Below are 26,760 nucleotides of genomic sequence, written 5' to 3' on the forward strand. Positions count from 1 at the left end.
CTGAACTCCTATTAGTATAGTGCTCAAAATCTTGTTAGAGCATAAAAAGAAAATAAAAGGGATACAAATAGGAAAAGATGTCAAAGTATCCCTGTTTCTATGTAATATGAAAAGTTCCTAACCAGTTAGCTTTCAGCAGAGTGGCAGGATACAAAGTTAACTTACAAAAAAAAAAAAAAAAAAAAAAAAAAAAAAAGTCAGTAGTCTTTTTCTATACCAATGACAAAGGCACTGAGGAGAAAATTAGAGAAATAATTCCATTCACAATAGCCTTAAAAATGGCTTGGTGTAAACCTAAGCAGGAGGTGAAGAATCAAAACAGTGACATTTTGATACCTCCTAGCTCACGACCTTTATTTATGCTGCGCCAGAGCCTGTGTTGCTTTGGTTTAGTTCTCACCACTCGATTTTGTGTTGAAAAGCAGATGCATGTGCTCCGATCCAATAGGCCTCCAGGGAAATTGAAATTCTGCATCTTATCATTTCCAGGTGAGCTGATATGTCTGCTTGGGGGAACCTCACTCTGAGAACAGCTAGGCCTGAGTATGCTTTCCTTCCTTAGTTTCTCAATGTCTGTCAGATCTCACATCAACTGTCTCTTTCCCTGAGGCAGGTCTTTCCTCTTCTCTGGAGCTGCCGCAGCTCCCTGTTCTAGGCTAGAGTGCATCGTCTCCATTGAAGCCCTTATCGACACTGTGTTTGAACATTTATGTTTATAGATTTTTTTTTAAAGGACTGAATCCCCTGATTCACAGTCCACTGTCTTGGTCAGTCCTATTTCTGTGTTTCCTGCTGTTTTTCCTTCTGTGCTATCCCCGTCCCCTTTGCATATTAGAAGCACTAAGTCATTGTAGGTTACATGAATAATATTGTTCCTTCTTTTGATAGGTAACTGAAAATACGTGGTTGTACTAATGGTTTCAATGAATAAGGCGGATAAACGGGTGTGTGTGCATGGACAGTAGAGATTAGAAGAAAGAATAGCATTTTCCCCCCGTCAGGATACAGAGTGTTGTAAGCAAGACACAGTCTCTCCCCATCCCCCAAAAGGGGCCTAGCATATTGTAGAAAACTCCTTCTATTTTACCTGCTGTGATGAGGACATTAACACAGTTCTTTCTCAGCTTGCATTCTCCGATTTATTCACACCCTCCCATTCTTTATGAGTAGTTAACTACCTATGTGGTTTTTATTTTTCATAGGCTGTTTTGTTTTTCCTTACAGATATGGAATGCGCGGATGTTCCACTGTTAACTCCAAGCAGCAAAGAAATGATGTCCCAAGCCTTGAAAGCGACTTTCAGTGGTTTCACAAAAGAACAGCAGCGCCTGGGAATCCCGAAAGGTATACTTTTTATACTAGGAGAGAAGGGTTCACTAGGCGGGACCCTGTAGCTAGGTTGGTTTAGATTAGCCACACTGGTTTAGATCAGCAGTGATGGCCTGTGGCAGACATCCATGAAACACAGGGACCGGAGATCCACCCTTTCCAGCTTGTGATTGCCATCTCGGCCTTAGGATAGTCTTCCCCTGACTGGACATCTCTGGGTCTTCGAGAACTTCAGGGGTAGGTCCCAGACTAGGCCAATTCAATCTGAACAGCTGCTGGCATCTTTATTTTGTAAACTCCTCAAACAATTCCAGCTTACAGAAAAGTTTGGAAGACTTTGTTTTAGGGTCCATGTGGGCTTCCATGGACAAACCCAGGGAGCTGTGTTCCTTTAAATTTATACTCTGCTCTTTCCCATGTGCTTTGGCAAAGTTTGCCTGTGCATTGGGTCTGTCCTATCTAAAAGGGCTCACTGAGAATGGAAAGGGTCTGGAGTTGTCATAGAGAAATGAACTGTGAATTGTCAGCTCCACCTAGGATCGTTTCCTGGACAGTCAAGAGCAGGAAAGCTGTGTTCTGTTTTGTTGTTGTTGTTGTTGTTGTTGTTGTTAAGAAAGTTGAAGGAAGTCTGTCTATAAACCATACCTCTTCTACTGTGAAGAGAAGACTTCCAGCAGGGCCAGACTGAAGTTTAAGTATTTCTGTACATTTTTTTCCCTTCTGTTTATAACCTTACCCCAAGCCCGAGTGGAGAACAATCCCAAACATCCTTTGAGGACCAGAAGGCAGAGCAAAGTGTGACTTCTGAGCCCTGGGTGTTTCGGCATCACATGAAGTTACTATTGGGTTCATGCCATCAGTTATGTGGGCACTGTAGCCTGCGGCTACCTGAGCCCCTTTGGCTGTTGCTTACAGGTACAGCTCTGGCAAACCTCAGGTCATGTATGAAGATTATATGTCATCCCTGCTACTCAAAGCAGGGCCCGTGACACGTGCAGACCTTGCAGGGCATCTGACTAATGTAATCACTAAGAACGACACTTGAATGGCTTACTATTGCTAATTGTTGTGATTATTGCAAAAAACCAAAGAAGCTAAGATAAAAATAATTGAGTATAAAAACCTCAAGTGCGTTGAGGAGTTGAGAGCAGGCAGAGGTATGTGCAATTTGTGGAAACCACTTTATGTTGTTATTACTGCCATTAAAGAGGGCATGTTCAAAAAAAAAAAAAAAAGAGGGCATGTTCCCTTCTCTGGGGCTTTTTAAAAAATGTTAATGGAAGTAAGGGTGAGAGATGAGATCAGTGGAAATCTCGGCCCTAATAAAAGCAGGGAATTGTTGCTGGCTGACCACAGCTCCTCCTGTCTGCCAAAATAGGGAAGGTGAGGTGCCTTAGTGTGGGGAGAAGGATATGCGAGGTGCTGGACAAGATGCTGCTCCCTCGGTCTGAAGATGACTAGAATCCTCAGCCTGCCCTACCATAGCCTCACTTGGTCTTTCTTCTCAGACCCACGGCAGTGGACAGAAACCCATGTTCGGGACTGGGTGATGTGGGCTGTGAATGAGTTCAGCCTGAAAGGTGTGGACTTCCAGAAGTTCTGTATGAACGGAGCGGCACTGTGTGCCCTGGGTAAAGAATGCTTCCTCGAGCTGGCTCCAGACTTTGTTGGGGACATCCTCTGGGAACATCTAGAGATCCTGCAGAAAGGTAAATGTGTGAGAGCAGGGAGGAGGGGGTTGTGTGGCATTTCTCTAAGAGTAGGAGAAACGCTGGTCCAGTTGCAGGATGCTCACGCTGTTGTGTGTGGGGATATGTTTGGTACAGAGCATGACACAAAGCCGGAGCTCAGCACATGCTGGTTTAGCTTCTTATATGCATTAGAAATTCATATTTTAATTTTTTGAAAATCTGTACTTCTTTAGCATCTTGTATGCAAAAATACGATCCACGTTAGTTTCTTATCCCCAAACACTGTTGGAACGATTAGTTCTTGGATTTAAATGAACATGGATTTAAAAAGGAGATATTTTTCCCATCCCCAGACAATTTAATATATATTCCCATGATTTATGGTACATGCCCTCTGGTAACAGGAGAATACAGCTTCTCCAAGCTTATTAGCAAGACAAGTTTCTCTGCCACTCACTGGCTTGGGATTACGGTAGTGTAGAATACCTTTTCCATTTGTAGCCAAAGCTAGGGGGGTTATGTCAGGACGTGGTGTTGCAACCTTGTAATGACACAGCCTCCTCTACTGGCCTCTTCTAACCCTTTTGGACCAAGTGACTCATGCCCCATAGCGCTGGCTCAGTATAGCAACAGCAGCAGCAGGCGGCAAACTTGGGTGGTGGTGTGCTTATTTTTCTGAATTTCTTCTTAAAATAAATTGCAGTTACCAGCAGTCAGCAGTGCCCTGGAGCTGACTGTAAGCCTAGAAGCCTGCTGCCCTCTGTAACCAGCCCCCCACTCCCATCCCTGTGGTCACCAGTCCCAAGCTCTAGGCACAGCGTAGGGAGCAGGGCACATAGCTCATTCCATATAGTACTTTCCCTTGTTAAAGAGTGTGCCTCAAACTCCAGGCCGAGGAGAGCCCCAGACCTGTTCCTCTGGGCACAGAAGTATGCTGTGCATTTCTTCTCCTTGGCTTCTTAGTAGGTGAACATAGTCATCGACTTGGTGCTTCTTCCTGTGGCTGCTGCTACTGAGGAGTGTTCAACAGCCCTAGTGACTGCACTGGTACTGACCCCTAGGCACTGACCCGAGTGACTTGTTCGTAAAAGGAAAAGAAAGATGTGGGAGGCTTCTCATAAGAGCTGGTTTAAGTGCCGGCTTCTGAACACACCAGCAGGTTGCACCAGACCATGAAACCAAACATAATCTGTTAATACAGTGTTTCTCTGAACTCCGACTGAATTCACAGAGGATGTACCAGGAGCGTGGGGTGGTCGCAGTCTGCCACTGGCCACGGTACATGCATAGCTAGTTATCTTTGATTCCGAAGTGCCACAAAATATATCTCCAATCAGCGATCAACACTTGAAACTTCACTTACTTCTAAATCTGCTTTAATTTCACTTCCCATCCTGTGTTCTTGCTGTGATACTGTGGCCTTAGAGGAGACTGCTGCCTCTGACCCAGGATTAGACTGGAGCCTGTGTTTCTGCCATGGAGTGCTGTCACGGAATCGAGGTGAAGTAGGGTGTAGTTGAACATGTGTGAGAAGGCAAGTCCTGTCAACCCCAGCCCGTGTCCCATTGCTCCAGGCAGTAAAAATGCCTGTCTACGCATTCACATTTCTGAAGAGACGATCAGAATGTTTGTACTCAGGACAGCGTCCCTTCTTGTGATCAAACCTAGGCACCATGGCAGCCAGAGAACATAGCTGCTCGGGGTGGAGCTGGAGGCCAAAGGTGCAAGGGATGTTTCAATCTGATAAGCTGTTCAAGCAGAGTTTAATCATTTTATCTCAACTTAGAACCTTTTTTTTTTCTCTCTCTTTGAGTGCAGGCATAAACTTGTTTTCCCATCAGCCTTTGCTCTCAGCAGGCTAGCAGATACCTGAGGAAAAACCCGTATCAGCAGTCTCCCTTTACAATTGATTTTTGCAAAGAAATATAGTCATGCTGTGTGCCGTGCCAAGAGCGAGTGCATTTGGTCCCAGGGTAGCCAGAGGATCCTGATCCCACCGAGACAGTCTGGCTCTGATACACGTTCTTTCCATTCTTTTCCGGGTCCAAATGAAGTTGGCATCTAGGCAGCTTGGATATGTTGTTTCTCTTACCTTACATAAGGCCTCACGGTTCACTGAGTGGAGTCACCTTACCAGTGTCCTGTTTCTTGTCTGAGCCTGAACTTGAATTCCAAGAGCAATGAGAAAAACAGAATTAAAAAAAAAAAAAAAAAAATCCAGACATCTGCAAAAAAAATGGAAGATACAAAACCCTACTTGCCTAAAGACAGGAGTGTGTTTCTGGAATGGTTTTTAATTGATCAGTTTGAGTGTTAGGCATTGACCATGGTCCTTGAGACATCCCCAGACTCAAGCCTGAAGATTCAGTTCTCCGAAGGGGAACACCAAGACATCACAAATGAGAGCTGGCAGTGTTTTCTCAACCTTCAGTGATTATCCACTGGGTCCTCTTCCAAGATAAATGGATAAATCCCATTTCACAGCTACTGAGATGATACACTCAGCCATGCTTTTATGATCTCATCCTGAACTAAGGCTCCATCCAGGCAACCAAGACACCAACTCCTGTAATGTGCTTGCAGATTCCTTAGGGTAAAAAGGTTGAGATTTTTGGGATCCTTGTGTGTCAAGATCCCTGTAGACTGAGAGTCACTTGCATGCTATCTTTATATCACTTCCTCCCTGCTGTGTTTCTTACAGAAGATGTGAAACCCTATCAGGTGAATGGAGTCAACCCCACCTACCCAGAGTCCCGCTATCCCTCGGATTACTTCATTAGTAAGTGCTGTCTTCCGCTCTCCTTTCGCCTCTCCGATCTCTGTGAGAGGAAACTTAGAAGGGCTCCCTTGTCCATGGTGACCTCAGATACTTTAATAATAATTCTGTAGAAAGGAATAGTTTCTCAGCTATATTCTGTTTTTTGTTATTTACTTTATGACTTTTTAGCAAGCACAGGCATTAAGTTTGTATGTGTAGTTATCGGTCTACAAGGTTCCTGCAACTGGGAAGGAATACACCGTGGCTAGATTTTTGATCCTATTTAATCCCATTTGTGATAGTGACCGGGAGTAGCTTGGGTTAGGAATTTTATTTTGGCCCACATGCTTTCTTTGCCTACTATTAAAGATGACAGGATTTACTGTGGAATCCTTCTGGAGACCGTGAGTGGCACATTCAGCGTCACCTTCTATTATAGAAAGCAAAACTCTTCTCTCCTTTGTAGTGTAAGATACCTTAGCACATTGTAGAGGTGGCTGGAGACAGAGGATATCATTGGCTTTCTGTGGCCCTGCCTTAAAGGTAGTGTTAAGCAGGGGTGATGTATTGTTTTATCCTTTTGCTTATTACAGTTTTTATTTCAATGACAACAGTTACGTTCAGTAGATAACAAGACCTTATCAAGAATGCCAGAGATGGTGAGGCATTGTGCATGCACAGCCTCACTAACCCTCCATCACCTTGAGTAAGAGTCACTTAGCCTTATTTTACAAATCAGTAAATTAAGACAAAAAAAAAAAAGAAGGTATCTTGTCAAGGGCTACAGATGGCAAGTTGTGGATCAAGGTTGAACCCAAGTCCTTCTGACTTACTTTTCTTTTTGAAGGGAGTCAGCTCACATCCCATGATGGGTCTTAGATAAGCAGTAAGGATTGCTTCTTTCAGGTGCCAGTGTCTCCAATTGTAAATGTTCTTTTTTTCTAGGCTATGGTATTGAGCATGCGCAGTGTGTTCCTCCCTCAGAGTTCTCAGAGCCCAGCTTCATCACAGAGTCCTATCAGACGCTGCATCCCATCAGCTCAGAGGAACTCCTGTCCCTCAAGTATGAGAATGACTACCCTTCTGTCCTTCTCCGAGACCCTCTCCAGACAGACACCTTGCAGACAGACTACTTTGCCATCAAGCAAGAAGTGTTAACTCCAGACAACATGTGCATGGGGAGGGCCAGTCGTGGTAGGTCAAATTTACTTTCAGATTCCTTGGGTGTACAAAATTACCTTACTGCATGAGTTTTTCAGGTCCCATTTTGCTTCCTTATCAGTCCTTTATTCATCAGTCTTAGCTCGGCCATGTTTGAGTGTGTAGACAGTAAGACCTTTCTACCGTGAGATTTTTAGCTTTATCCAACATGATCATAAAGATCTTAGGGTCCATGATGGAGCTAAGTATGGCAGAATAATAAGCAAATGTGTTATCAGGGTAAAATGGTTTGCCTACATGATACTTCTAGTTGGATTTTGATAGACAGGCTGCAGTTTCTTTAAGGCAGTTTCCACTTGGGATCGTAATCCTCTTGAAATTTGGTACGTGCCTCGGTGTTTCTCTTGGGATACACCTGGGTCTCACTGTAGAACCTGACTTGGCACCTGGGATGACCCTTGCTGCTCATCCTGGGAACTTAGCCACTTGTGACTTCTTTGGTTTGGGAAGATACAAGATGGTTAACCAATGGTTTATTTGGAACTGGTCATCAACAGTGTGGTGAAAGTGTGTATTTAGCTAGGGGACCAGGGAAAGAGGTGGCCATAGGCTTCCAAAAGAAAGTACTCTTTGTGGCAAGGCTATTATAGTAATGATAAAACATTCACTGGCAGAGAAGTAAGTGTTTCAAAATAGGTCTGACCGACCTGATGCCCCAAAGGTAGAATGTACCCGATGTTTAAGATGAGGCCATGAGCATTCCGCCACCAGGGCTGTGTTCACATTGTCTTGTTGCTGAGAAAGTGCAGTCTGTTCGGAGGAGGGGCTTCTTCATCCAAGAAAAACACACTCATTTTTTGAAAAGCTGAAAAACGACTTTCCTGATGGGTAAATGGGAAGGCGTTATAAACAGGAAGAGCAGGATAGTGCTTCCTGCTCACTGAACGACTCCCCGTTTCACCTGTTCAGAGCTGTTCAAAAGGACCAGAGCCAAAGGTACAGGTACCCTGTGGCCACTGTGATCCATCCTCCTGTCACATTTATCTGGCCTTGCACAGGGCAAGTCCCTGCAAAATCAGAACTCAAATCATCCTTCTTAGGCCCTAGGTTGTTTGTGTTTCAAACCAGAGGGAATGGGTGGGACCAGGTCTGCCTTCCCCTTTCTGCCTGTCTTTTATTTTTGGGTACATGTCTTATTTAAATACATACTCACAAGTGTATGCATCTGTGCACTTCTCAACCCGTTTTCTTCTTTGTGGGGCTGTCTCTCTGTATAGTTAAGAAGACTGAGTTGTGGGTTTGGGGTTCAGCTGTGTTGTAAATCTGGGTAGATCTGTAATCATATTGTTTTACAATTGTGGCTGGTTTTGGATTGGTGTCAATGCCTCTCCCCCACTTTCCTTTTTTTGGCTCTTGGGTCCTTACTACCCCGTCAAGCCCTAACTAATGATTATAAACCCAAATAGATACTTACTATAGACATCAGGTGTTTCTTTGTGGCTTCACTGTCATCCACCTCCTCCAAGCTCAGGCCACAGACTTAAGGGGAAGACCAGCTTGTGCAGGCCTGCTTGCTGCATGGTAGACATGCTGTAACACGGCTGGCCAAAGGGCCATTGATTCTGAGTGTTGTGATTGGTCTAGACTAAAGACATTACTGTTAGCTGACTATTAATAATCGTAGTATTCAGATCCTGTGTTACAGTATACAAAGTACTCCTCTGTCCCACTCATTGGAGCTCTGAGGCCTGTCTTTGTGTGAGTCTTTTCTGTGGGTGGCTACGGGGCTCGCTGACTACTGGTCGGAGTGCTGTTCGGTGGACTCAGTTAGCTTTGGAAGGACTTTGCAGAGCCATTTCTCAGAAAAGATGGGCAGTGCTTGTTTTGGGGATGCTTGCCTCCTGGTTGAACAGAGCAGAACCGAGTGTCCGATCCTTTTGGATTCAAGTTGATGTTTTGGAGAAAATATCCGTTAATGAAGGCTTCCAGCTCTTGGGTTGTGAAAGAGAAGTAAAATAAAAGCTGCTCTCTGCTCTAAATCACGAGTCTGAACCTAGTGGCATCTGGCGAGGCTGCAAGAGAGTAGTGATGCCTACTCTAGCACTGTTGCTAAATGAAGCTCTTTCAGCTCCTGGCCCGCCAAATATCAAAATGGCTGATGAGATAAGAGTGATTGCTAGAGGCTCAGGCATAGAGAATACCTACACATGGATGACTCCGTGCACAGGGCATCCTTCATGGAAATACAGGTTTCTTTCTTGGGCTTTCTGAATGTGCCACAGAGAGGTTGAATGACAGCATCCATAGCTATAGGAGAAAGAAAACACCTTTTGTGAGATACTGGAGATATTTCTGCTATGCTAAAGAGGCTGGGGCAGTCTGTGTATGGACTGCCTCCCTGATGCATTTAATGTGATTTAAATAATAGTAATGCCTGGGAGAGGGACCTTTAATCCCAGCACTCAGGGGGGCAGAGGCAAGAGGATAGCTGTGAGTCTAAGACCATCCAAGGCTACACAGAGAAACCCTGTCTCGAAACCGCTCCCCTCACCCCCACAGTAATGGAAAGGCACTAATGTGATGCAGGCTGGGCAGGCTGGGCCAGTCATTCCTCAGCCTCTGATTTGCTTTCTGGACATTGCCTTCCTTTGAACAAGTGACAGAGGGCAGAGTGAGGTGTGACCTTTTTTTCTGTCTTAAGCAGTACAGGAGGGAGCAGAAGGGTAGAATGTCCACATCAGTGGATTGCATTAGAAGCACTGGTTTATATGGACTTAAAGAAAGAAAGAAAGAAAGACAGAAAGAAAGACAGACAGACAACTTTGGGAACAGTATCTTTCCCGAGTATTTAACTTTGGTTTGAGCAGCTTCTTATGTTTGAGTTGTGTTTTCTTAACCAGAGCTCACTGTCATGAAGGAGAAGGCAAGCCAGAAGCACACTAATATGTGGCTGGATAAGGCACGTTTACTTCAGGGTTTAGCTAGCTTTGCACAATTAAGAATTGATTTGGGAGTATTTCTGCAGGCACATTTGTCATATCTTTCAATCTTTTGGCTTGTGCTGGACATGAGTGGCCATCCTGTCTCTTGAGATATGCCTCCAGTTGCCCGAAAAGTAGCCGAACATGAAACACACAAAGAAAACATTCCTGGGAGCCGTTTTAGATCTTTGATGTATTTATTTTCCTCCACTTAAGGTTTTCATATTAGCCTCTCTGTTAGTGGTGTTTTTTGCCTATGGAAATTTCCCCAGGAGTGATTGCACAACCCCAGCAGCTGTTTATAACCTGGTTTGGGAAATGGATGAGCTTGCATGATCTTGTGGTCAGTTCAGAATGCCTTAAGCAACTCACAGAGTGAAGGGTTTCTGACGGTGCCCTGGGCCTCAGCTCCTCAGTCATCCCATCTTCCCGGCTATGGAGCACTAAACTACTGAAGAGGGAAACCAATACTGTTTTCTGCCTAGGAGGGTGACAGTGAGCCTTGGTGGGTTTTGTTTGACTCTCCTTGAAGGCGTTGCATAGCTTCTTCCTCTACTTGAGAGAGCATGAAGGAATCACTTAGTATTTGGCAGTAGGAGGGGGGGGATGACTGAGGGAGTTAATACTTTAGTTCTAAAGTCAAGGGAGGCCAATTTGTTCTAAGTCTTCTCATGACCAAAATAATTCACCAGTTTGGTCCTTTTCAAACCATTTCATTTGTCTAGAGTTGAAAACAAGAGATTCAGTCTGACAGTGCTGTTTGTTTTTTCATCAAGTCTAATGTATTCACCAAGTCTAATGTAAAAACCAAGAATCTCTTGACAAGTACAAGATTCTACACTTCTGGCCTTAGAATTCTTGAGGTCCTCATACTGTTGTGTCCATACAACAGATCAGAAGAATAGAACCCAACTTCCGGTCTATGCTAGGAACTGTAAGCCGGGCAGTGGCAGCATCTCTGGTATTTCAGCCAGGCCAACCTCCTTCCCCCTAGTGTAGACTCATGCCTTTTGGGACTCCTGTATCCCTGGGCCCTCTCTCCCTTCATCACTCTCCAGATCTGATTAGCAATCTGTCCTCCATAAGAGGGTTTTTTACAGTTGTTTTTTCCCCCAACCCCTCCTCCCTGCCCTCTTCCTACCTCCTCCTTTACCTCCAGGTAAACTCGGGGGCCAGGACTCTTTTGAGAGCATAGAGAGCTACGATAGTTGTGACCGCCTCACCCAATCCTGGAGCAGCCAGTCATCTTTCAACAGCCTGCAGCGTGTCCCCTCCTATGACAGCTTCGACTCCGAGGATTATCCCGCTGCCCTGCCCAACCACAAGCCCAAGGGCACCTTCAAGGACTATGTGCGTGACCGCGCTGACCTCAACAAGGACAAACCTGTCATTCCTGCTGCTGCCCTGGCTGGCTATACAGGTAGGCACCCAGCCCCGGTCTAGGTGGCTGTTTGCATGTTTCCATGGGCCACGTCAAGTGTAAGGCACAGAGACCCAGGGGCATCCCTTTTTCTCCTTGTGAAGAGTAGATGTCTCTGGAGGGTCTTCAGGCTCAAGCCATTGTGCTTGTGAAAAGCCACTGAGTTTTGGAAGCCAATCGTGCCATTTCCATCTCGTGTTTAAGAGTATAGCAAATATAACTTTTCAACTTCTTTCATATCTGGAGACCGTGATGATGGGGAGTTTCTAGAAACGGCCTCATGGATAGCAGAGGGGCTTTTGCTGGCCTGCTCTGGGGACACCTTTCTAAATACAAAACTGGAAGCTGGCTTTCTCAATGACAGAGTTGAATGGCGTGCATGCTGCAAGAGTTCCACAGTATGGTTCTCATAGCAGCTTGCTGTTTGAATTAAGGAACAGGGTTATAAGCCCTGTACAGTTCCATTCTGGGCTTCCGTAGTAAGACACTTAACAACAACAACAACAACAACAGCAGCTACTACTACTTAGCTTCAGGATTGGTTTTCTCATGGGTGTGAAAGCTATCATTAGAGTAGTAGTGATTTCAGAAAGAACCCAGAGAATGGATGAAGTTCAGCGAGCTTGGGCTTAGGCAGAACGTCCTAGTAGAGCAAGGCAGTGCTTCACTGTCCCCATGAGCAGCAGCACATAGGTACCTTAACCCAGGAGCCCTGGAATGGTTTGCCTGAGAAAAGTTCAGGGAGAATTGAGTGATAATTGTGCTAAGCATCAGGCCCTTTCTGCAGGATTTGCAGGGCTTTCAAATGCATTTGAGAGGAGATTATGTTATATGTTAAAGTCTGTTAGTCAGATGTGGTCTGGCTGCTGGCATCTTAAAATGTCCTTCGCCTACACAGGTGGGGCCTCTATGTGACTAAAGACAAACAGCAGACATGGTTGTCTCTGTTGACATACCTGTCTGATGTTAAAAGTGTGCTAGGGTAGCTGTGGGATTTTTTTCTGAAAATTAACTGATCTTTAAGAACAAAATTTATATACTTAGAAAAATTACTCATCCTTCAGAGATCAAGAATGCGCTCTCTATATTGCATTCACAAAGACCCTAGGGCAGTCACTGCATCAGCAGTGCCCAGGAAATAACTCTTATGATTGGGAGTGGCAGCAAGGACTGTATAGAGAATCATGAGACACAGACAACATTGAAGATGTGTATTCTTTTTGAAATACCTTCACACCTTTTTTGGGGGGAAGATAGTAGGTGCACTTCAGCGGATCCTTTTCTATTTCTAGAAAGCAGACCATTGGGAGGTTTACTCATTCTTATGGAAGACACCTCAGATGAGGAAAAGTACAGAAAGTCTTTCAAGGTGTAGAGGAATGGCAGACTTCGGAGTTGGGACTAGACTCTCCAGCTGCATGCAGTAGAATGTGATCGAGTGTGGAGGGAGAAGGGCTGCTTGGAAGGGAAGAAAAAGACAAGGCCAGGGCAGTATTCAAATAAATGACAGTGCTCTTGTTTGGATGTTCTTCAATAGTCTCTTTCCCTCCCTCCCTCCCTCCCTCCCTCCCTCCCTCCCTCCCTCCCTCCCTCCATCTTTCTCTCCCTCCCTCCCTCTCCGCATGGGATGAAGACAGTCAGTGAGTAGAGGAGATGGGAAATCGATTATCGTTTAGCCTTCTCAAAGTCATGCTCTGTGAATTGAAAAAAAAAAAAAAGTAAAGCATCTCTACATTTAGTTTCTGTTTCTTTACCACTATGAATTGAGTCTTTTTTTGAGACTCAAATAGTGGTGAGAACAATAGCCCAGAAAACAGAAGTCCCCTGAACTCCCTCCCCGCTCTAACACACTGCGTGATTTTAGGCAAATTTACCTTGTACCTTTTTCTACTTTTAGTGAAGTAGAACTCTCCGCCCTTCTCTTGACAGTAGGAGATGTGTGAAGATGCAGCTGAACCAAATCAATTAATTAAATAAGTGCTAGACATTGCGCTAGACAGCGTGAGAAGAAACCCCTACTTGTAGTAAGGTTATTATCTCAGCAAATGAGCACCAACTAGGTGTAAATAGGACGCTCCCCCCCACCCCCACCCCCGCACCCCGCAGCAGAGGCTTTCTGTTTTGTTCCATGTATTGTAAGTGACCTTAGACTTGAACTAGAATCTCTTGTTGCTGTGGTGGAAATATTGGGATTTGTTAGGTGTGCGAGAGCAGAGCAGATTTTGGTGGTTTCCTCCATGCATTTTTGTCTTTGGGGAACATTTCCTGCCTTCATTGCAGGTTCACTGAGCTGTGGTCTCGTGGGCCCTTTTCATCTCAGAAACAGTGATTAAGAAGGGATGGAACACACCTATCCTGCCCTGTCTCTTGCTTGAGGTGATGGCTGGAGTGTCTACAGACAGGTGTCTGGCTGTGTGCAGGCGTGTTAGGATGAGATGACATTTGAAAAGTACTTTGGAAAGTGGAAATCACGCTGTAGCTGTTGGCAGTACTTTTGTCATGTTTGTAAAAGTCACGCTGATTTTCTATCTCTGGTTCTGGCCCCTTTACGTCCTAAAATTCAATTGCTGCAGCTTGTGTGTGACCTACAGTAGAGACGCTTAGACTTCTATACCGTGACTACCTAGTCTGTACTACATGCATGTGCCTAGATGCACCTGGCCAAGAAGAGGCTGTCTCTTTCTGTCCTAGGCCGGGGCCTGAGGTTTCTATCCATATCGCGTCCACAGGAATGCATTCTCCTTCTTCCTGTGATATCTTAGTTACTGCACTCACTGTAAAGTGTGGAAATCAGTTAGAAACGGAATTTTCACACTCTCTTGCACAGTTACATTCTTCCTTCAAAGATAAGAAAATTGCATCAGCCTTCACTGGGCTCCCATGGCAACTTGTTAAATTAGGTCGAGATGTGGGGGCAGATAACATGGCTTGAAAGCTTGCCTGTTAGCTGAACGAAGAATACATCAAATGCAATGTTGGCTTCCGCCAGCATGTGCTCCTTACCTTTCTGCTTACAGTTATCAAACCGATACAATCAGAAAGCTCCATTTTCTCTTGTTCATAGACACCTTCTGAACCCCTTCTAATTACAGCACAGAGAGCCACCAGCCTGCTCTTTTCCGTATACCTTGTAGGCCTCAGGAAAAAAAAAAAATGCTGAGCACTTAGTCTGTGCATGCTGAAATAATCAATTTGTTATGATTATGGGTCCTTTCCTCCTAGGTCTAGCATAATGTCTAGCATTCATTTGTTTAGTTAATTTTGCTATGGAGGTAAGATAGTAGACTGGATTATTATTAAATAGTAGGTTCCTTTCCTCTCTATCTTTTCAGCCCCATGTTAGAGATGGTGAAACTGAGCACAAAGATCATGCTTTATCCAAGGGCAGGTAATTTTGTTCTGCGAGAAGGTAGTTCCTAAATGAATTTTAAACACTGCACGTCTTGCTTGAATGCACCATTTGCTCTTCATGTTAAGAAATGGGAATATTCCTACAGTCCTTGGGTATCTCCATGTCCTTCACAGAGGGATTAAGACCCAGATGGCCTCTTGTCACTAGTTAACACTTCGTCCGTGTGACTGAGAGTGTGGGGGTGGATAGAGCTGGCTTCGGCTTCAGTACAGAGGTCTTGGCCCCTGCAATACCATTATTTGAACTTCATTCCATATTCCTAGTCACAGCTACAGATAAGGGCCCATTCATATCCCTGCCGCAGGTAATACTCAGCTGACCTATGGTAATCCATATCTGGGTATATCATCACCCACTAAGCTGTAATTATGAAGGAAACAAGTCTCCTTTTCACCCAGAGCCTGGAAAAACTATGCCCAAAGCCATTCATTAATGATCATAAATTAAATGTGTGTTTTATATCCTCCTTCCCTCCTTCCCTCCCTCCCTCCTCCTCCTTCTCCTCCTCCTTCTTCTTCTCCCCCTCCCCCTCTCTCTGATATCACACTAAAAGTAATCAGATTTAGAGGAAAAGCAACCCCAAATGTATCCCGAATGTCCCCTTAAATTGCCTTCCATCTGAATGAATTCTGTTCTGTCCATTTCAGACAGGAGGGCCAGTCTAAAGTCACACAGTAAGAACATCCATGGGTCAAGCCCAGAAACCCTGAGGTCTGAATGCAGCTGAGTTTTAGGGTGTAGTAACCCAAAGCTATTGACAAACCACATTTGAGAAAACAAACAGAAGGAAGGCCTGCCAAGCTCCTCAGCTCAGGCTGTGGCCTGTGACTTTGGCTTAGCACCTGCACTCACTAGTCTTCTGGAGAAAACTAAGTTGCAAAATAGTCTTCCCTTACTAGAATACAAAATGGTGACAGTGTTGGGGAGGCTTTTGATGAGCCCAACTTAGCGATAAGGAAAAGCGGGATGGGTTGCTAAGTTCGTAAAGTAGGCGCATCTGTGTGGATTTCAGATATTCCGAACACGGCTCAGGAAAGGTAGAGCTTTCTAACATGTTACCCTGCACTAGGCTCTTTATGGAATCCTTCCACGCAAGCACTGCTGGGAGAACACAGCAAGAGTTGGCTAGCATTGAGATAGGCCAACTTGTCGGGGTGGGGAGAGACCTGGGTTGCCCACACTGAGCATTAGTCACGTTCCCAGAAGCCAGAGATGCTAGGTAACAACTTATGGGAGCTCCTTGGGCAGGGCTGGTGCTAGCTCCCAGGCTTGTCAAAGGCAAGTGCAGTCTGACTGTGGAGTGTTCCTGGGCAGGGTAGGGAAGAAAGAGGCTGGGAACAGGAAGGAAGGGAGACCATTTTCCTTCTTGATCTCAGGTCACTGTGATGGACACGTTGCAGGAATGGGAAAGGAATCCTTCTGCCCAACAGCAGCCTGAGAGCAGGTCCCAGGCACTCACGTGGCGTCCATTTGGGTGCTTCCACAGAGTTCTGGGTTAGTCAGCATGCTATTCAGTTATAGTCAGTGGAGAATTACTTTGGAGTTACCAGAGAGGAAAATTCCCAGGAAAATTTGAACTGGGTGGGAGGAGAGCAGGTCTCTGCGGCCCGCAGTGCCAGTTCATGCCTCCTGCCTCGTTCCTGATGAGTGTGGTGGCAGTTAATCATTTTCCACCAGTAGAGGAATTCTTAGGGTTGCAGGGTGTGGCCATACCACCTTTGTTAACTTTTTGCTTCTGAATGTCTTAAAATTTTATGGAAGGAGTGGTTCCCGGTTTCTGCTCATAGTTCTGAAGGCCAGGATTGGGCAAGCTTTCTCAGAACCTTGGGCCAAAACTGCACAAGCTGCCTTTGGAGTTGCTTTCAAGTGTGTCTGAACCCCTGGCATATTTGCAGTTGAGATCTATCTGCATTTTGGGTAACAGGTTTTCCTTCTTTCCTGGGGACAGCTCCCCTGTGTGATTTATAGAAGTCTCTGAGTCTCGTGATTTGGGGAGCAGGGGGTGGGAGTGGGGGGGGATCACTGTTTCTTTAACAAACTCTCACTATGCACGATGGTTGGATGGCATCTGCATGGGAATTCCACTCTGAACTCCAGTGTGAAATGCCACTTCTTTGTCTTTGAAGCAGGATGTTTCCACTGAGCAAAGTGTAGGCCGTGTGCTGTGAGACGTCATCAGCACAAGTCCTGGCTGCCATTAAGCAATGGTCTGGGAAAGTCCCTGTCACCTCTGACATGTCCCAGATTCTCCAGCTCTGCCCCCATCAGGTCTCCTTTTCGCTGTCCCTGTACTGGAGGAGAAGCCACTGCTCCCATAGCACAGAGGCTCAATTCCAGACACACACTCCCCTCCTTTCCACGTGTTCCCCCGCCGCCCAAAGTCAGATTTGCTTGACGCCATGGCTTCAGTGTCATCAGCATCCCATCTGCCATTCAAAAACACCTTCACGACAAAGTCCACTTTAGGGGACTTGAAGGATGGCCGCTCTAAGCTGCTCCAACATGAGGCTACAAGCTGTAGGGATCATGAGCACAGGCTTGGGCTCTGCCACTCACTGCCCAGCTGTGTGACACTGAGAAATTTCACAGCTCTGCGCCCCATTTCCCTTGTCTGAAAAAAAAAAATGGTAGTAATAAACAGATCCCATCTCATAGGCATGTGAGAATTAGTGAATACATGGAGTCCCAAAGAACAGTGCTGGGTACCTAGGGGGTACACTCCGAATGGCCGTTCATTCTCACTTCGTATTTATCTCTGACCCTTTCAGCTTTGCAGTACAATTCTAGTTCTTTGAGGTCAGGAGATATATTTTCCTTATAGAATTCCAGTAACTGCTGACAACCTCAGGGGGCAAAGCAAGATCCTTGTCAGTTAGGCCCCATATGATATGCTGCCCAGTGTGCTGCGTGTGTTAAGCACCTACTGTGGCCTGGAGTCTTTCATATAATAATACTTGTCAACTTTGCACAAAAGCCATACACAGAAGCTTCTGTCTTTCTCATTGTACAAGTGTGGGGTTGATTTTCATGTCTAGACCAAAGCCACGGAGCACACGAGATGCTTCCTGAAGTTTCTCACAGTGTCTAGCTAGCAATTAGGGAAATGTCCAACATAGTGAGAAGTAGATAGAAAGAGATGGTTAGCTATGCAAGCTATGTGTGTGGGAGCGTCTCCAAAGACAAAGACGGAGCAGGGGAAGAGGCAGGGAAGCCTCCAGAACATACTGCGGTCCTGGACAGAAGGCGGTTTGGGTAGGATGTGAATCTGTTCTGTGTGCATCTCAGCCTCCAAAATGGTCCAGTCAAGCTGGTAGAGAGTCTTTTGGTCATAGGTGCGCAGTAGAAATACCTCTGTGTAGTACAGGTCTAGACCGAGGTGTCCCTTGCTGTGCTCTGTCCCTGGTTGTGATAGTCCCCAGGAGTCCTGGCCTTGATGTGGACATGGTAGAGGAGGTCTATTTTGTTCCCTGCAGCAGGATACCTGAGCAGCAGTTAGTGACCCAACCACAAAGGTGATAGCTTAATAACCTAGCATAGCTTTCTTGTCTGGCCCAGTGTAAGGCACTACTCAAGATCGTGTGTCTCCATGTGCACTGTGGCCCATAGTGGGCTCCGGGGTTCTGTGCATAATGTTGGCTATAATTAACCCGGTGGTGTGACTCACATCTCCCTGATAGATAAAGAGAGTGAAAGTTCTCCTAGGATGACTGAATTCGAAAGTTTAGATTCTGAGAGGAGGGTGGTACCCAAAGTATTTAAGAAGGTGCCAGGACACAGCTATGCATGCGGGGAGCTTAACCTTCACATTGGGTGGAGCCCTTTCTTGAGAAGGCCTTTCCAGGTGCTTTCTCTGGCCCTAGTTATTCAAAGGTGTAGGCAGGACACTTTCAGCCCACTGCATTATAGCAAACCAAGAGGTTTTTTTTTTTTTTCTCTCCTGTAGCTACCGGATGCTGCTAATATTGTTTTTCGTGTTCCAGTGCTATCTAGCTATAGTGCCCTATACTTGAAGGCTGTTCAGAAATTAGTTCTGGCTAAGTGCCTGTGAGAGCTAGTACACATGAATGCTCACTAGGATATAATGCCTCCCAGACTTAGAGTGGGCCAGACTATGGTCGGCATCCCTAAGATGAAGAGGAACCTCTTCTCCAAAGTTAAGTCAGTCCCAGAGATGGACTACTGGAGTCACTTACAGAGCTGGAGTCCTGGGCTCACACTCCTGATTGATCACTCATCTTTTCCTTTTCTGCTTACCTGGGTACTCAGAGCAAGATGTTTCCTTTAAGATATTTGCATAGGTTAGGAAAACAACAACAACAACAACAGTATGCTGGTTTATAACACAGTTCCTCCTCCCTAGCCCTGACCCTAGCTAAGCCCTCTCTAGTGGCTTCTTGAAAGGCCCATTCCCTAGAAAACAGCAGGAGGCAAAGGCTGTAAAGAAACCCACTTCCTGACTGGAGACTCACAGACTGGTCATGTAGTTCATGTGCAAGTTTGGCTGCACCTGGTTTGACAGCACCTGTGGTGAGCTTAGAGGAAAAGGGGTAGCTGCATCTAAACTTAAGATTAAAAATGGAGGCGGCCCCTTTAAGAGAATGGAGCCTTCTGGTTTTGCCTGCCACTGCCCCCACTTGTGGACACTTGAATGCACGCAGGTGTGCAGAGCCTCAGCAAAAAACAGAGGTCTTTCCTCATACATTAAAAATGTGTAACTGCCCTCTCCACTCCAAGTCAGACTAGCTCAGTGAGTCTCATTGAAATCTGTGCCAGGTGGGGCAGCCCTCCGCTGGCCAGTTGCTGCCCACTGTGCTTAGCAGCCAGCTTGCCTGGGCCTTGGTGGCTAGCCAAGGCACCAGTTAGGACTGGTGGACAATGCAGAACCATGTTTGTGGAAACACCGGATAAGGTGTCAGGGGCTTGGGCCTTAGCATGAGTGATCAAGCCAAATGCGCAGTGTGGGAAAGAGATGCTAAATCCATCTGTGACCCAGGCTTCCTCAAGTCAGAGGGTTCCCGGTGCCTTCACTTACAAGGCAGTGCACCCCGCTGCCTCTTCTGGTGTGTACCGACTTTTAGTTAGAGGAAGGGCTCCTGGACTTAAAAAGAATCTTCAGTGAATATTCCATTAAGATATTTAAAAAATTATATCTATATGATTGATAGTTAAAAATAAAAAATCTCCGAGTTTATGCTTTCTGAAAGTTGCCACGTGAAAGGTTGATTTCATTCTTGGACACATTATTAAATTTTATCTAGGGAATTTATGGATGTGTCTTTGAAAAATCTATTTTTACAGATAGCTTTTCTGCCATCTCATGCTTTTCTTCATGAGGCCACTGACGTTTCCTGTTGTTCCCGGTCTGCTCCGCTCCGAGGGTGATTCCTCAGGGTTCTCACCCTTCTTTACTCTTGCCATGTTTCTCTAATAAAGGCCCAATTTACATGTCTTTAAATTAAAGGTGGGCACAAATTACTGCTTCCCCTTTAGGAATAGGAAAACAAAGCCCAGGGAGTTTGAGTTGCATCAGATTTAATTTTAACTAGGAAGAAATAAAATCAAATTTCTTTATGGGATATATATACACACACACACACACACACACCTACATACATACATACACACACATATATATTATATTATATATGTGTGTGTGTGTATACATGCATATGTCTGTCTCTCTCTCTCTCTCTCTGTGTTTTGATTTTCTAGGATACTGTCATTTCTCAGTCCTTCATGGCCTCCTGTGTAGCATACTTTTTTTCTAGTTTTTTTTTTTTTAAGTTCTACTAGAGAGGTAGTGTGCAGGGCAAGGTGGGAGGGGGTCTGTGGCATGTCAGAAATATGGTGGACCTGAACTGGGCACTCAGCATCTGGTTTTAATCTATTTGAAAACAGTTTCCCATTTTTTTTTTCATTATTAGATGTGAGTTATCTCAGCGATGAATAGATGCAGAGTTTTTTTTTTTCAAATAGATGAATTTAAAAAAAAAAATCATTGGGTTTAGCAAGTCTAGCTTTAATGGTCTCATTAGTAGAGCTTATATTCTATTCACTACTCTTGATTTCTAGTTTTCGGCACAGGCACGTCTTTATAGAGTAGAGTAGAGTATAGCAGGGACTTACTAAACCAAGGCATTGTGTGCAGGCTGTAGGACATACCATATTTGGGTTAGGTTAGGGGTGAGATGGGATAGCACATGGCACCAGAAAGACATAACTTAGAAGACGCGGGAGGTGACAGCTCTAGGCATGGAACTAAGTTGAATATCAAACAGTCTTTGCTCTTTCTTTTCAAAGTTCTTTCCAGACACTGAGTACCAAACCACAGAGCAATATCACCATCAGCCTCAAACCGGGCCTCAAATAGGGTGTAGCTTCAGGCTGAGTCTGATCCACAGCAAAAAAAAACCCAAAAACAACAACAGCAACAACAACAACAACAAAAAACCCTGTTGGGTGATTTCTATTTAATTGGACCCGCAGCGCCATGACTTCATGGAAGCAGTACGATTCTGGGATTGCCTGTGAAGGACTTAGAAGGGTGCACTGAGACTGGGGAGTCGCCCACCCCACCTCAGAGACAGGTGCTTCTTGAGTATAAAAAGGGAGACTGTGTTAAGCAGACGGGTCATTTCCGGACTCCGGTGTTCTGTGTGTGTGTGTGTGTTTTTTTTTTTTTTTCTTCACCGTTGGCTGTGGGCAGAGACACCTGCCTGGAAGGGGAGGGGCCAGCCAGGCTTAGTAGCAGTTTTAAGGCCACCTGACAGATGTGTGCCTTCAGGGCAGAGTCAGTCCCCAATTGCAAGGGTGATCAACCATGAGAGTTTCATAGGTTAAAATAAATATGCCATCCTACCCACACTGAGGTATTCGATTTGAATTTCAGAGTAGAACTAAAGGTCTTCAGTTTCTTTAGGGCAGCATGACCCTCCCCCCCTCCTCCAAGGACAAGAGGTGTGGTTGTTTTATTTTGGGAGCATGTTGATGTGACATAGCTTGGGTGTCATCCATATTTTGGTCCCAATAGAGAGAGACCTTTAGGAACCTTTCAATCCTGTATGCTTCTGCCCCCCCCCCCTTCCTCTTTGCCTCCTGAGGATGATGGTTTTGGTCAAACTATGCATTAAATGTTGCAGTATCATGCCTGGCACTGCAACCACATGGAGGCATTTAAAATTGTTGGTGGGGAGCTGTGTGCTGGTCGGGTGCTGCCCTAGGCTTCAGGAATGAGAAAAGAGACTTTTCTGGAAGCACATATTCCAGTGATGAGAGATGGATGGGCCTTGAGGAAACTATCAAGTCTTTGTTTTAGCAACTGTGATGAAAATGGCTGGGGAGATGGGCAGACGACTCAGTTGGCAAACGGTTGCCTCCCAAGCATGAGGAAGTGAGTTTGCTCCCAAATCGGTGGCACCTACTTAAAAACAAAAACAGAAAACACATGGCCTGTTGGTGCACATTTGAAATCTCAGTGCTGGGGAGGAGAAGACAGGAGGACCCCTGGTTCTCTCCCACCAGTTGGCCTAGCCTAAGTGGTGAGCTCCAGACCGGTGCAGAGGTGGGCTTTTCTAAGTATGACATCTGAAGCTAATCTCCTTTCCTCCACGTATGTGCACACATTTGTTCACCCCCCTCACACACAGAGATAGATAGGTAAGTAGATCTATAGATGGGTAGATAGCTGAAAAATGAGTAGTCTGCCACAACAACAGCTGTCAAGTGTTGACTCCATCTGTGTGACGTCATCTGTCTTGTGTTAGCCTCCTACCAGGCACGGGTGATAGGTCTGAACTATAGTTGAAGTGGAAACAAGGAAGGGGTTGGAGAACCTGAAGTCTAATTGTGACTACCCCCCTTCCAGGTTTGAGGTCACTGCCAAGGGAAACAGAAAGAGTGATGCCGACACTGTCAGGTCTGAAGTAGTTGATTTTACTCGTATAGGTCTGTAATCTCAACTATTCAGAGGGATGAGGCAGGAGGATTACAAGCCTGGGCGGCTTTAGTGAGAGCATGTCTCAAAATGCGTGCATACGCATATAAATAGATAAGTAAATAAATAGCCGAGGGCGTGGCTCGGTCTTAAAAAACTTGCCTTGCATGTGCAGGATCCTAGGTTTAGTCTCCAGTTCTGTATGCGCCGGGAACCAAAAAAACAAACAGCAAACCACAGCCAAAAACACCAGACATATGCACATGTGCGTGCACACACTTTAATAAAGTCTGTTCCTAGCTTAGATTCAATTTTTTAGCCTCAGAGTCAGTGGCCAAAATGCAGGAGACATCAGTAGTCGTGCCTCATAGACATAAGTGGTGGGCCTTACAAATTCTAGATAAAGACAAGGAACATAAAATATGAGCCAGATGAGCAGGCCATTGTGTGAAGCTCCCTCTGATTTGTGGCCTCTCTAGGGTCCGTTGGAGGGCAGTGTGCTTGGCGTTCTTTGTCCACTAGCCCAGGCCACTCCATGCACTTCTTCCAAGTCTGGACTGCGCTTCGCAAAGTAGGACTGCAGCGTTGTGTGAGGACTTTCCTCTCATCTGAGAAGAAAAAGCAGTCAGGAAATTCCCTAGCTGCAAGAGGACACAGCAGGGCATATGAAGTCCACTCGGGAGATGGGAGCAAGATGGGAGCTGGGCCTGTGGGTGTGTGCCCCGCGCTCCTTCATGCCCCGCCGGTGGAAGACCTCCTTCTAACAGGGACCCTTCTGTTGTTGTGGTTCTGAGCTCCACTGGAGCAACATAGTTTCCCAGTGATGCCACTGGATTCCTGATGTGTGACACCGTGGGGCAGCATGGTGAAGGGCGCCGTTGACTGCCTCGGGGGGGGGGGGGGGCCCAGACAGGCCTGCCATTGTGAGTCACATTTAACATGTGAGCTCCTCTTTCCCATGACTGGCGCTATTCTTAGTACCAGTTTCTGCTTGGGGGGGGGGTGTGGGGGGGCAGAGGTTCACTACACCACAGTCCATTTGAGTAGGTGGATGGGGCCAGGATCAGGAAGAGAAAATTGAGGAAGCTTTGAAATTTCAGAGCATGTTGGAGCAAGGGCGAAGGAAAGAGTCTGGAGCCCTGAGGGTGTGAACAGGTCTATGCTAAGCAGTCCAGAAATGTCCTCAGGAGACCTGTAACAGGGACTGCAGGTCTCCTTCATGAGTCTGGGGCGTGGACGTAGATATGGCTGGCAGATATGCAAAGCCAGTAAGTATTGCAATCCCAGAGCTGCCTTCCTGCATGTGCCTCCATGTGTGCCCCAGAAGTGAAATGAGGCTGATGCGTTGCTGTAGGAGCAGGGTCCTTGTGGTACCATCGAGGAACAAGATAACCCGGAAGCCACAGTTCCATACCCTTCCTCCTTCTGTCGTTCTCTCCAACAGACGGGCAATGTGTAGATGTCAGTGAAAAGGCTCCAGTGGGGAAGTCTTAGGACCAACCATGGAATTGTCTCATTGGGCACAACAGTGTGTAGATTCTTATCCCATCCTGTGGGGTGGGAAGGAGTCTTGCTACATCGACCAGGCTGGCCTTGAATTCTCACCTCTGATTCTCTCACTTGAGTGCTAGGATCACACACAGATGTATGCCAGCACACCTAAACTCCCGTGGGCTGTCAGAAGCACATGGGTCAGCTGACCTGTGTGTTCTGCAAGAAGCCCAGGAAGGAGACTTGAGATGCACAGTGGCATCGCCGCTCAGCGAAGCAGAGACATGTCTTACCTTTCAAGCTCCCGTGCTCACCTTAGGCACCTGCTCTCCTTCTTTCATCCATTCTTCTCTCTGGTGTATCTAGAATAAGAGATTGCTTTTTAAAAAATTTTATTAATTTATTCATATTACATCTCAGTGGTTATCCTCTTTCTTGTATCTTCCCATTCCTCCCTCCCTCCCATTTTCCTCTTACTCCCCTCCCCTATGACTGTGACTGAGGGGGACTTCCTCCCCCTGTATATGCTCATAGGGTATCAAGTCTCTTCTTGGTAACCTGCTATCCTTCCTCTGAGTGCTACCAGGTCTCCCCATTCAGGGGACGTGGTCAAATATGAGGCACCAGAGTACGTGTGAAGGTCAAAAGTAGCTGATCCTAGGAGGTGGGTTACCAATGCCCAGAGTTAACATTTTTATATTCCCTCCAAATATAGGAAAACTAATAGTGAGGGGGGAAAAAAAGCTTCTGAGGCAGGAGTTCACCTGCCCCCAGCCATATTCAGGCAGCAGTGGACAGATGCACATAGGCTGTGGGAGGGAGTTCATTGGCATTGAAATTTAGGTAACACTGTAGGAAATTTGCTTCTGTCCTCTGAGCTGGTCCTGATAATGTGATTTGAAGTCCTTTTTTTTTTTTCCTATCCCAGCCCCAAGGGCTGGAACTGTGTGGTACCCCTGAGCCTTCTTCTCTAGGACCTGCAGATATGCTTGTTACCCGGCCTCCCACCCTCTCCCCTCCCACCCAGTCTGTCAACGACTAAGACTTTCCACCTTTCAATCCCTCTCCTCAGCTTGATGTTATCAGCCTCTCTCTGAGTCTTTGAATACTGTGCGAGAGAGGTTCTAGCCACTGCAAGGGGTCTGCTGGGGATGGCAGCATCACTTGTTGGGGTAGGTACCCAAGTTCGTAGGTGGCATGCCTCTCAAGGGTACTATGACTACCATGCGATGCAAGGAATATGGCTCCTGAAAACTACATGCACTTAGCATGTGGGTCACTGTAAGCAGGCAGGCAATTTAGTTAGGTCCGTGGCTTTTGGTTTGCACAATGTATTAAAGAATCTGAAATCTTGGCCCAGCTCTTCTACTTCTTGTCTGGATGGCCTTACCCAACTTAGATAGCTATGTTGTGCATTTTTTTTTCTGGCTGAAAAGCAGTAGAAACCAACAGATGAGTAACAGCATCTATCCCATAGAGTCACTGAGGATTCACAAACAGACAGTAAAGCATCACTGTGTCTAGTATAGTGATGGCCACAGGGAACTGTGACTCCTCTTAGTTTTGTGTTAGGGGTTTTCTCATATCTGAGGGCACTCACAGTACTCTGATGTCAGCTCTTCGGCGTCTGTCATGGACGCTGTTGGCTGTGTAGCATTAAGGAGCATCCTCAGGAAACTTATAATTGACACCAGGGCTAGAGTAGCCCATTTCTGAAGAGTAGTTTGCTTTCTTCCCTCCTAGGTCGTGGCGAGTGGCTTCTCAGCCAGCCCTCTCTACTGTCATCTTTAGCTTCCTGAGCTCAGACAGGTAACAGTGGCTGCTGACCCAACTCAGCTCCCACAAAACATGAACCTGTGTAATAAGTGCACGTAGATAAGGAGCTAATGATTTTATAACCCTCTGGGTTGTTTCTTCAGATAATTCATTTGCTTGGAAGGCATTTGGCAAATGCTTTTATTTTGATTGTGTATCTTGCAAGATGGCTTCAGAGAGCCGAAGGCATGTTCTCGGTGTGGTGAGGAAGTGCTGGTTTCTTTACTACATGAAGCTTGCATGTGCTGAGGAGGGACCGAGCTTCTTTGTCTTCTCTCGTTGGTGTATGGCCCTAGGTGTTTTCTCCTGTGGTGGTGAGAAAAGCGGCCCTGATGTTTTGAGTCTGACCTCAGAGCAAAGCCGCTTTACTTTTCTGAGTACCAGTAGCTTAGAAACAGTAAAGGTGCCTGAGCCTCGCTCTCAGCTAAGGTGGGACTGTCGGTGGACACACCTTGAAGCAGTATAAGATGGAATAAGAGATGAGCCTTACAGGGTGTAAAGGACAGTTCTTGTGTGATGGAGACAATTCTAAATCCAGTTTCCTGTTGATTCTCAGTTTACTGTAGCGCAGACCATTGAAAAAAATTTAAGTATTAGAACATTAACTTCACGAAGTGCAGTGTTCGGTACACAGCAAGAGACGCCGAGAGGTGAACCTATAGTTTTTTATTTAGCCACACTCATAAATTAGATAGGATTGATTTCTTGTCATTTTATAATAGAAAGATAACATAAAAGGAAGATTTGTAGAACAAGTCTTTCAGAATAA

General features: G+C 45.7%; 1 protein-coding gene across 5 annotated transcripts in view; it reads left to right on the plus strand.

The window, feature by feature from the left end:
* The window catches only part of Ets1 (ETS proto-oncogene 1, transcription factor), a 94,966-nt gene that overhangs the window by 62,267 nt on the left and 5,939 nt on the right, over nt 1-26,760 (plus strand). For 2 of the 5 annotated variants that reach the window (XM_051156135.1, XM_051156137.1), the window contains exons 2-6: nt 1,225-1,344; nt 2,838-3,038; nt 5,722-5,799; nt 6,724-6,972; nt 11,080-11,340. In XM_051156135.1, coding sequence (XP_051012092.1) covers nt 1,225-1,344; nt 2,838-3,038; nt 5,722-5,799; nt 6,724-6,972; nt 11,080-11,340 — 909 coding nt within the window. The remainder of the gene's footprint in view (nt 1-1,224; nt 1,345-2,837; nt 3,039-5,721; nt 5,800-6,723; nt 6,973-11,079; nt 11,341-26,760) is intronic. The other 3 variants (XM_051156138.1, XM_051156139.1, XM_051156136.1) reach the window with 2 other exon arrangements.

The sequence above is a fragment of the Acomys russatus genome, chromosome 14, assembly GCF_903995435.1.
Source record: "Acomys russatus chromosome 14, mAcoRus1.1, whole genome shotgun sequence".
Lineage (NCBI taxonomy): Eukaryota > Metazoa > Chordata > Mammalia > Rodentia > Muridae > Acomys > Acomys russatus.